Source organism: Erythranthe guttata, chromosome 14 (assembly GCF_056151865.1).
Source record: "Erythranthe guttata isolate IM_541 chromosome 14, IM_541, whole genome shotgun sequence".
Lineage (NCBI taxonomy): Eukaryota > Viridiplantae > Streptophyta > Magnoliopsida > Lamiales > Phrymaceae > Erythranthe > Erythranthe guttata.
In genome coordinates, this window is record NC_142546.1 from 3359941 (window position 1) to 3372169 (window position 12229).

Below are 12229 nucleotides of genomic sequence, written 5' to 3' on the forward strand. Positions count from 1 at the left end.
CATGCTAGTGGTTGCCATTAATTTATGGACCACAAGAAAACAACTACCATGTGAGAACCAATTCACCATCAACACTCTTTTATGACCTACTTATAATAATTAAAACCCGAAATCAAAATCGAACCCAAAACCGAACACTAGAAAAATGTCGAGAATCTTAAAAGCCCTTTAGTTGCGTAATCATACTAGGAATGCGAGAATTCACAAAGGAATAATATAACGATTGCAACAAACCGAAGCACTAAGTATCGATTCCATGTTCTAATTATTGTATTACGTACTCACTAGCTATTTCTTCCGGTTTCTGTGAGTTCAATATTTTCAAATTTGATGACAAATAAAAGCTAAATATTCTATAAGGTTCCGTTTGGTTGGGTAAACTAACCATTATTAACTAGATAATTGGACTTTGTTTGATGTTTGTTATCTTCAATAACTTGTCGGGTTGACCTGTAAATATTTTGTTATCATGGCCTATCTAGTTCTATTTTTGCCTTTTAGAGAGGTTTTTTGTTGGACATCTCGAGATCCGATAAAATAATCGAGTTGTCATTATAATATTTAATTTTATTTTAACTAATCTTATCTTGCCAACCAAACGGAACGATAAGTTGTACGGTTTCCATCTTTACCTTCTCGGACAAGTAATAATCTGTAGCATTCACTGTAGTCAAATGCTTCTCAAGCACATCAAACACAAAGCTGAAAATAGTAGGAAAAATAACAACTTTTTATTCCTTATTTTATTCCGTGATAGAAATATGTGTGATGAGTATTTCATCATCTAATACTTAAGTACTACAAAAAAAGAGAGAATCAATTTCAAACAATATTCCTATCTCCACATTCACTAACAAACTTAGGCAAATGTATATGATCACCTTATTACCAACCCTCAATTGCTCCCGTGTGATTATATCTTATCTCCCGTATATGTATCCTTCAATGTCGACTTCAATTTGATCGTGGAGAAGATTCTAGAACAAATAAACGGTGATCGATCGATCGATCGCAAAAGCTGACTCTTTGCAGTTAATGTGCATCGTATTTTCCCGCAAAATCTTACAATCCGGTTCTTGATGAATTATCAATATCAAAAGTATATCGGAGCTTCCCGGGGGTGAATCTGATGAAATGAGGCACATCAGAACAAAGATGAATCCAGTGAAGGTACAAAGATGAACTAGACTATGATGCAAAAGACAACCTTTTTTCACATAACAAAATAAATAATCCAAAAAAATGGACAAACTTCACCCCCTATAATCCCATTTTCGCATTTCCCCCCCTAAAAATTCCAAAAAGGGATACGCCCCACAAAATATTATATTTGTTGCACTTTGCCCCAAAAGCCAATTTTTGGAGGGCATTGTGCAAGAAAAATAACATTTTAAATGGGTAACGTGCAACAAAAATACTCAATTCCAAAGAACAATCCATCGAAATTTTGCTATCGGGGCAATGTGCAAGAATAACATTTTGAGGGGATATTCACTTTTTAGAATTTTGAGGGGGTAAAGTGAAAAAATTAGAAAGTTCTAGGGGGTGATGTGCAATTTTCCCATGAATAAATAAAACAATGGACAAAATGAATTTCACCCCTATAAATTTCTCATTTTTGCATTTCCCCCCGTAAATATTTAAAAAAAGGATACCCCTTCAAAAATATTATTTTGGTTGCACTTTGCCCCATAATCCAATTTTTGGAGAGCATTGTGCAACAAAAATAACATCTTAAATGGGTAACGTGCAAAAAGTAATGTTTTTAAGAGGCAACACAACGTGACAAAGACAACATCTAAATGGGCAACGTGCAACAAAAATACTCAATTCCGATAAATAATCCATCGCGGAGCAACGTGCAACAAGAATAATCTTTTGAACTTTTAAAAATATTGAGGGGTAAAGTGCAAAAATTAGAAATTTACAGGGGCGATATGCAAATTTCGCTAAAAAAACAAATTATGTAAGCAAATGCAGAGTGTAAAATTGACCTTTGAAACAAACGGGGCTCCATCAAGAAGAAGATCCGAACCCGGAACAGCCAAACAATCCCTCGGAGTTTCAAACAGAGAGAGAGAGAACTGCTTAGAAACAACGCCCACATTGAAGTAAATCAAACCCGAGCTGGGTACGTCGATCCGGATTTGAATAACCGGAAACCACAGGAACAAATCCTGCGCCTTGATTCCCGACAGCCCGTCGATCTGCCCGTAGCTAATGTTGCCGGAAACGTCTGCGTCGTAGTGGATCTCGTCCTCGAACTTTGCATTGCAAGCCCGGTCCAGGTGGACCGCGAATCTCCCGGAATCGTCCAGGCTGTAATTCTTCACCCCCTTTGGCAGCAAACCCGCCGGCAACCCGTATAAATTCAAAACTTCGTATATTGAAGATCCAGACTCTTCTTCAATGGCGGTTCCCGCCAATACTAGCCATGAATCGACGAAGACAATGAATAATAACGGGATCATGAATTGGCGCCAAGACTGCATTTTTTTTTCTGGGTTCTTGGGTGGCGGCGCCGCCGTGATGTGTGGTGGCGGTGGTGGTGGAGAAGATTTGAATAAGAATGAGGAGAGAGAGAGAGAGAGAGAGAGAGAGAGGGGCCAATTATTGTTGATTTGATGGTTTTTTTTTTCTGCACGCGAGGGTGTATTGAGCTGGACAATGGCGGTGGAAAACGTGGGGGGCAAAGTGGGGATATATGAATTGTATGTGGACACGTGTCGGGTTTTGAGAGGGTGAGAAGGGGTTTGTAGTTGCAGGTGATATGCATGGAAAATTTAATTTGAATTAGTGATAAGCAGATAAGTACTGATAAGAAGGATGGATGAAATATGAAGATAGAGCAAAAGGCCTACGTTTACTTGGACTCTTTTGCAAACTATTTTGTGGACTTTTACGTAAAGAATATACCTTCCACTGTGTGCTTCTGTGTGTGTGTGTGACAGAGTTAAATAATATTTCATTTTCCACCCTTTCTTTATTTTTTAATCTAGATCAAATTAAATAACAATTAACCCCTCAGGACCTTGACTTTTGCACTAAACACCCTGCAAATATAGGAAATACAAACAAAAGCATCAATTTTAATTTTATATATATATTACATTACGATTACAGGGATTTATAGTACCACGGAAAACAAAGATAATAAGTCTTTAAACAAAACATCATGAATAAATTCAGGGCAAGTTTCAAAAAACAAAATGGCATCGATTTATCGATATCACCATTCAATGTGGAATATTTGAATATATTATTTATTATTATTAATAAATACAAATGTGATTTTGGGTGCATATCAGGGCTCAAGTATATTTTGAGTGATTGGGATAAGGGCAAAGATGAACAATAAATCGACAATTTAAATTTGGAGCTGTATCTATCATGTACGTGTTTTTGAAGAAATTGCATGTGGGATGGGGCTTCAATTGTGATAATTGATATAAATGATTTTGTCTTTACATAATAATAATAATACTAATTAGGGTAAATTACACGTGCATCCCTAAAGTATGTTAAAATAATTTTAAGGTTCTTGTGGTATCGGTAATTACAATCACCCCTGAAACATGTTAGAAACCCGAACGAAATAATGCATTCGATAAGTTATTTCATTTGGGTTATAACTGACTATTAGTTACATGCAGTGGTGAAGACAACATAGAGTTAGGGGTGACATGGTTTTCCTAACATTTCTTAAATTCTTATCATTATATTCTAGATTTAAAAAAAAAAATCGTCTATGGCACGCGGGAAACAAATATAGTGCATTTTGGTTCCTAGGACATGAAATCTTGGCTCCGGTAATTGTTTCAGAGGTGTGTCTGTAATTACCAATACCATAGGACCTTAAGGTTATTTTAGCATACATCAGGGGTGTATGTATAATTTACCATTATTATTATTATTATTATTATTATTATTATTATTATTATTATTATTATTATTATTATTATTATTATTATTATTATTATTATTATTATTATTATTATTATTATTATTATTATTATTATTATTTATCTATGCATGATGCACAAATGGTGTGAATTGTTTTTAAATGGTTTCTTGAGTATTCTTTTGGAACTTTTACAAATTTGTAAGTGTTGGGACTTTTTGCAAATTACCCTTTTTTTGGGGCAAAAAGTTTGGCTGGATATTTTTGCCCTTACTGTTTATATCTGAATCTAGTTTTGAAGGACGATTGAGACAAATCACCAAGATAAGTTGGAAATTAAAGTTTGCTGTACAAATAAATCAACTTATAAATTAAATGATTGAAGTTAATTTATAATGACATTTGAAACAACCAAATTTTTAGAGGTTAGACAAATATTTCGGTTTTGCGTACGATTACAAACTTCTACATTTTCAAAAGTTGTTGCAAATAGCATTTCACGGCTTTTGTTCAAGTTAAGTAGAGATCGGATTGCAAATTTCCGACATGCTTCAATAGCATACATGATGAGTTTATTCTAATACATTGTTTCGCTTCACTGTTGTGCAATCGCGCTCCAGTTATGATGATTGAGAGAAAGGCGAAATTGTGAATGCTGAAAGAGTAATTCAATCTAGAAAAGTTAGTTTTAGGGTACATTTTTTTTTTTGGAAAAACTTTCAGCCGGGTGTATTTCATCTGATAAAGATCTACGCGGTGTAGCATAGTATAAACCACATACATGTTTATTTCTATGCTACACCCGATGAATGTTACACCAGGTGAATTTTTATTGATCTGCATACATCAATGTGTGCGTATTTTTGTATATATGAATAATAAAGATCTACCTACTGTATTTTATCTGGTATAGCATAGTACAAGCAAAATACATGGTTATTTCTACGCTCGGTGAAGGTTACACTAGGGTTATCTCCACACACCAAATGTGGACGTGCGTGTATGTGTATATGAATTATAAAGATCTACACGTTGTATTTCATATGGTGTAGAATAGTATAAACCTAATACATGATTATTTCTATGCTACACTGGATGAATTTTTACCTCTGATTTACGCACTCCGATGTAGATGTGTGTATATTTGTGTATATATCAATGCCGAATGGTAAAAATCTACCTAGTATATTTCACCGATGTGGCATAGTATAAAATGCCAATACATATATGTATATTCCATAAATTACTAAAAGGACAAGGATAATGAAATAATTAAATAATCCTCCTAAATCAAACAAAGAAAAATTATTTAAAATTCCATCATTTTAAGGTTTGTTATTTTATTTGGTAAATTTTGTGTTTTATTCAAGATTATGTTTGGCAGTAGGTAGGTAGATAGATAGCTCACAAGAAATCCATCCATGTTGCCATAAATTCATGATGGGCCTAAATTATGGGCATTAACCTCAAATTTTTAATTCATTTTATCTTACTCGGGCCCATTTAAAATAATTAAGTTTAATCAAGGGCATACATCCATATTATCTTATTGAAATTACAAAATAATCATAATCTCAAGAGTTTAGAAATAATTTTCATATCATGCTACACAATTTTCTTAAGATTTCTTTGAAGTTTTATTCTCTTGAATTTCAGCGCTGAGTCAAGCGTCAGAGGGTTTTCGTCAGTACGAAGCCTCGGCACCCTAACACTTGTTAGTGACACATATAGCAAATCCCGAAAAATATTTAAAGAGTACTACTAGCATTAATACTGATACTGATACTAATGTACAAAAGATGATTTTTTTTTAATTCCTCTTGGGCAATCTAGAAGCTTAATTGGTTATGGTACAATTGTTTTTTTCTTTGCTCCAAACAACTTTAATTTGTTTTCTTGTTTCACTTTACAACTCGGTGCATCACTAACATGTTTCTGCTTTGTTATTTGAGGTTTCATGTGAGCTTTTATCAACTAACAATATTATTTGATTCAATTTTTTCGGCTACCACTTGCAATTAATATACTTTAATTTAATTGAACAAGTGATTAATATAAAATCAAATATGTGATTAATTCCCCTGTACCAGTGCTCTTTCACACTTTTTTTTTTTTTTTTAATATCTCCAATATAATTTGTTTATGGATGATGACTTGGTTCAAATAAAATATGGTGTATTTTGGGCAACACAGACACAAAAGAGATTATCTCAATTGAAAAAAAAAATTGACCTTATTATATCTAATAAAATTATAAGGGTATTTAGCTAAACTTATTTCAAATATTTGATAATTTCTTACATCTGATAAGTTTACATCTTATTTTTAAATTTAGTTTTTTACCGTGTTTAGATAATGAGCTTATAAGATTTAATTAATGTGGAGTATATGTACTTATTTTAAAAGACTTTATATTATTTTAGCTCCCAACAACTTATTTTCAGAATTTTTAAGATTTTTTTAAAAATATATATTGCCAAACAATTTTGAAGAACTTATAAGCTCTTAAACAGCTTATAAGTTATTTTTAACAGCTTATAAATTTAGCCGAACACCCTCTAGATACCTAATTAGCTCTTAAATAATTTTACTAACTGGAAATGGTGCTGAAATGTAGACACGGCCACATATCCATTTTGCTCCGGACCTGACCCGGACCCACTTCGTTGACCGCCCCGTCGGTTCGGCCGATGGTCATTTCTATGATGTACTATGAATAGAGGGGGCAAACCAAACAAATTGAAACAATTCACTTTAAATTTGAAAAGAACCATAAGAGATTGGTCCTGAAAAAAAGAGGAGCTCCTTTCCATTTGTCGATATAGAACGAAAATAAGTATAATTTAATGAAAATAGATTTTTGAACAACTATGCTACTTTTTTTTTTTTTGTTTTACTTTCATATAGTTATAGTAGTTTTCCAATAGTAATATGGTTTGTCGAATGTCTGTTAATTTCTTTAATTAGCAAATGTGAATATGAGATGGTGTGCTCCAAACATAATTAAACATAAATAAGCTTTCTAATCTTGGTATTGCTTACTATATAATTGTACCATTAAATAATTTCAATTTTTCCTACGTTGTCAAGTGCAATAAATGATCATTTTTTCAATCATTGTGTTATAATATTATGGACTATAGCACTTAATTTATAGTATGACAAGTGTCCTAGATAGGTGTCACAATTAAACTATAGAAGTTACCAAGTAATGACATGTGTAATGGTGACTAAGGCATTCTCATGCCTATAAATACTTGTATTTTGTGTTGAAATGAATAAGAGAAAAATACACCTTTTGCTAGCATTTTTTATCTCTCTGTACTCTCTCTCTCCTCACACACACACTCTCTCTTAGGGGTGTAAACGAGCCGAGATCGAGCCGAGCTCGCCTCTTTTGGCTGGCTCGAGCTCGAGCTCGAGTTTATTTTGTCGAGCTCGAGCTCGAGCTCGTCGAGCTCCTCTTTTTTTGGCCCGAGCTCGAGCTCGTGTCAATTTTGTCGAGCTCGAGCTCGAGCCCATTGTCTTTTTTTTTTTTTTTTTTTTTTTAATATTTTTTTAATTATTATTTTATTATTAAAAATTATTTTAAAAAATAAAAAATAAAAACTAAATTGTAATTATATATATTTTTAATATTTGTATTTATTTCTATAATATTATACATTATTTAAATAAAAATAACATATAAAAAATAAAAAAATAATAATAAATCCGGCTCGCGAGCTCATGAACAACTGAAAACCGGCTCGAGCTCGGCTCGTCAGAAAGCTCGAGCTCGCGAGCTCGAGCTCAAAAATCTCGAGTCCGAGTTCGAGCTTTTTACGAGCCGGCTCTTCGAGCTCACAAGTCGGCTCGATTCGTTTACACCCCTACTCTCTCTATCTTTCCCACTCACATTCTCTATACACACATAGTATATTATATTATATTGTGTATGATATTATATTATATTAAATAGTGTATATCATATATATACATATATCCCATCCGTATGTACATATATAAATATATATTAGATCTATTAGTAACTTGTTAATATTGATTAATTAATAATATTCACACCATTAAGTTTCTAATAAAATATTTAATACATTAGCTAATGGAAATTATTTCAAAACACATTGCACATTTTTTTTTATCTAGAAGAACAATTGGAAATTAGTGACTTTGAGAAAGTTGCCATGTTATATATCTAAAATCCAACTTAATTACTCAAACAACCCTATTTAGAGTAACTTTATCCAAATTAGGGATGACAATAGAGTGGGTATAATGCTGGTATAAGGCTGATATTTCAATTCCCATCCATGTCCGACCTATAATTCCCCTTCTTCATCCCCTAAAAGTTTCTCGAGTTTTTTAAATTGGGTATCCCCAAAATTCCTGTCGATATTTTCCGAATACCTGAACAAAAAATAGCCATTTAAAAATAAAAATAAAATTTGTCCTTGAACATGGTGATTACTGTTAAGTGTCTATTTTAACACTTTATCGTATCTTTTTATTTGAGCTTTTGGTGTGTTTTAACGATAATTGGTGCTTAAAAAGTTGATTTATTGTATTTTAGGTACAAATTGAAGAATTGGAAAAGTATGGGGTCAAAACTGTAATTTTGGCGAAAATATGGGTCAAAAGTGAAAATATCAAAATTCTGAAGATTTAATGCTGAGACCCCCGTCCCAGTTTTAGTGCAAATCATGGGACCCCCGTCCGAGACTCCGAAATTGCACAGAAAAGGGATTTTAATTGCACAAGGAAACTGCCTTCTTCCCCAAGTTTTCCACCCTATATAAGACCAAGTCAAGCACACAATGAGAGATCCATCTTTTTACGCAAAATCAAGAGCAAAGAAGATCAACGAAGACTCAAGCATAGTTTTTCTTATTTAATTTATTTATTTTATTTTATTTATCATAAGAATTACGAGTAGCTAAGTCTTTATTTCTAGGATTTTATTTGGAACCCTATGTGGGATTTATGAACCCTTTTCTATGATTTTATGCAAGTTTTAATTCCGGATTATTTCTTCTACTTGTTTTATTAAGTGCATGAACTTGATCAACTTATGTGCTTCTATGTTATTGTTAATCGCATGAATCGGAAGATCGGGTTAATAATTAGAACTGTGGTAGAAGAGCCTTTGTGGTATTAACATAGGAATATAGTTAATCTCTTAGGTAGCCATTATTGAGATTTGTGCTTAATGCTGTGTTCTAGAATTAATTGCATAGGAATATAGTAATTGAATCTAGAGTATTAGAATCGTAATACACGCGGAAGCGGGTTATGATTATTTTAACATCTCAGGTTAATAATCCGGGTTAATTGCTTGCATAATTGAAGGAATTGGGGGAATAATAATCACATAGGGGGAAGAATAAAATCCTAGGCTTGTTTACTTTGATTAAATCTTCGTTTTAAATTGCTTTCTTGTTTTTGCTTGCTTTTTAATTTAGTTTATTCTCTCAAAACTCGACTGTGTAGGGTGGGCTTGATAATAATTGGTAGAATTTAGCGTCTAGGATTAAGTAATTAAATATTCCCTGTGGGTTCGATATCCGGACTTTTAGTCCACTATATTACTTGTACGATACGTGCACTTGCGTGTAGGTTTTCGACCAACAAGTTTTTGGCGCCGTTGCCGGGGAATATTTTAATTATTTATTTTATTCTAGCTCTAAATTTGAACAATTTTCACGATTCACCCAAATTATTTTTTTATTTTTTCGTTTTAATATATTTTTTTTTCTTTGGTTACATGTCAGGTTACAATTTTCGCGCAACTCAAACGGGATATGAATGGCTTCCGTCTGGCGAATACCTCCAAAATACCTATAATATGCCGTTGCTTTGTTCAATATGTGGTGGAGAACATTACGCTAACCAATGTTGGTATGCACCGAAGGCGAATAATTTCATAGATAATACCAACAGAGGTTACTGGAACACATACACCAACACGTACGAGCAGAGCAATTCAAGCCAATATTTCCACAATTTTCAACATCGTGAGCCGCAATTTGATGATTTTCAAACCTATTATGCAAAGCCACGAGAACCCACTATTGAGGAGTGTTATAGGAAATCCATCCTTGAAGATTTTATGAAATCCACTCAAGCATCTATCCGAAGACTTGAAATAATGTTGGAAGAGATGAAGCTCAAGAGGTCTCTTGAAAATATTTCAGACAATATCGAGAATGGTTGCAACAAAGAAAATTCGTCTGAAACTTGTGATGAGAAAAATCCTTTAGACCTAGATAATAGTGTCGATGAGAGGGAAACGGAAATAACGAAGACGCTTAAGGATAATGAATATGAGAATGCAATCGAGCTCAACTCCAAAGATGTGTCAGAACAAGAGAAGAAAGAGATGAATGTGGTTAGTGCAAATATTCAAATTGAGGATATTATTGTTGTTCATGACGTGGCTTTGAAGGCATCAATAGAGGTTGATGAGAAGACGAATGTATTTGAAGTGGAGGTTATACGCGGACGCGAGATTTTTGTGTACCAATTTGAGGGAGCGGGTGATGAAGATCCCATCTTGGCTTCGTACCGATTGATTACAACTAAGAAAGACTACAAGCTAAGGTGGACCCTGACATATTGCAATCCTATCCTTGTATCGGTTGCAATTGAAGTGAAAAAGCTCATGGATGGATGCACGATCTACAAGGCTTTGGATTGGACATAACAATTTCAAGAAGCAAAGTCCGGCTGAAGACTTAAAATTTAGCGCTTCTCGGGAGGCAACCCGAGCTTTATTGTTTTTCGTAGTTTTCTTTGATTTTTCGTTTCGTTTTTATTTTCATAGGCATGCATTCTAATTAATCTATTTGAATTTTAATTTTCAGGGTCGAAAACATGGTCAGGGGGTCCAGACGGCCGTCCGAAATTGCAAGCAAAATCTCAGACGGCCGTCTGGGAAACAGAAAGCCCCAAACGGCATCATTGCCTGTGGGACGGCCGTCTGAAAATAAGGCACAAACATGGGACGGCCGTCCCGTGAACAGTGGGGAGACAGAGATGTCGGACGGCCGTCCGAAAATCAGCACAAAAACCGGGACGGCCGTCCGACGATTTTTAGGGCGTTTTAACTTTAAAAAATTAGATTTTTTCCCCCATTATTTCCTAAACCCTCCTCTTTCCTTCTCTCAAACTCCCACACACAAATGGAAGCTAGAGAATCGAACCAAATTCTCCAAAATCTACTCTTTCAAGGCACGCCCACAAGGTGTTCGACAAATTGCCTCAACCAAATTTGGAGGCCGATTCTCATCCAATTTTTACCGGCACCCATTCTTGAGCCCGTACCCGAGCTTTCTGATGAGGACGAGCGTGAGAGAGCGAGAGAGGAGCACCCCGATCACACCGACTCCGAATAAATCAGGTGTTTTCTATCCTTAAAACTTTGTGCTAATTTCGTTGAGGGCAACGAAAATTTTAAGTTTGGGGGTGAAAAACATGTTTTTGTGCTTATTTGTTTTAGTTTGCATGCATTAGGTTTTATTCGTTTTTATTGTTTTTCTCGTTTTTCCGGAATATATAAAAAAAAAAAAAAAAAAAAAAAAAAAAAAATTGCTTGAGTCGAATGCATCGATGATTTATGATGATGAGAGATGATCAATGTTTGATGATGAAATTGCTTGTTTTATGTGATAAGGATTTGATGTTTGTTTAGCTTTCGATTCAACGGGACTTAGAAGCGAATTATTGCTAGGAATCACATTTTGTGCATTGCTTTGGTTGAATGTTTTGTATTTTAAATTTGGAATTAATTTGTGCTAGATCATGCTATGTTCGGTTTTAAGACTCACCTTAGGAAATTTATGATACGAAGTATTGAGTAGTGAGTGATTTGGGATATGATTTGGGCCTTCTTTGAACCGTTTGAGCCTTTCAAGCCGATTTTTTTATCAAAATTATCCTTAGAACCTTGATTTGAGCCTCGGAGAAAAGGTGTTCTTTCTTTTAGCCAATGTGTAAGGTAGAATAGGTGGAGATTCTTGAAAAATTACCCCTTGGAGTTCGGTCGAAAATTTTTATAAGGTCCTTCTTCTTCTTCTTCTTCGATGAAAAAAAAAAAAAAAAAAAAGAGATAAATATATATGCTTCTATATATATATATATATTATAAAAAAAAAAAAAAAAAAGAGAAAAAAAAAAAAAGAGAAAAAGAGAAGAAGAAGAGACTAGAAGGGAGAAATGAGGACTAGTTGTTGAATTATTTTTGAAAACTCGATCCATTGCCTCAAAAGCAAAAGTGGAGACTTTTGAACTTTTGAGAATCGAGTTTACTAAAGTCCGTAGAGGTGAATTCAT

General features: G+C 34.0%; 1 protein-coding gene across 1 annotated transcript; it reads right to left on the reverse strand.

Annotated features, from left to right (window-relative positions):
* Positions 1-785: 785 nt before the first annotated feature.
* LOC105954451 (uncharacterized) lies at positions 786-2805 on the reverse strand. The gene is made up of 2 exons (XM_012978121.2): positions 1995-2805; positions 786-1126 (listed from the first exon to the last, which is right to left on the reverse strand). Exons 1-2 carry the CDS (start codon positions 2490-2492, stop codon positions 1094-1096), a joined length of 531 nt encoding a protein of 176 aa, XP_012833575.2. The 5' UTR covers positions 2493-2805; the 3' UTR covers positions 786-1093.
* Between the last annotated feature and the right edge of the window lie 9424 nt (positions 2806-12229).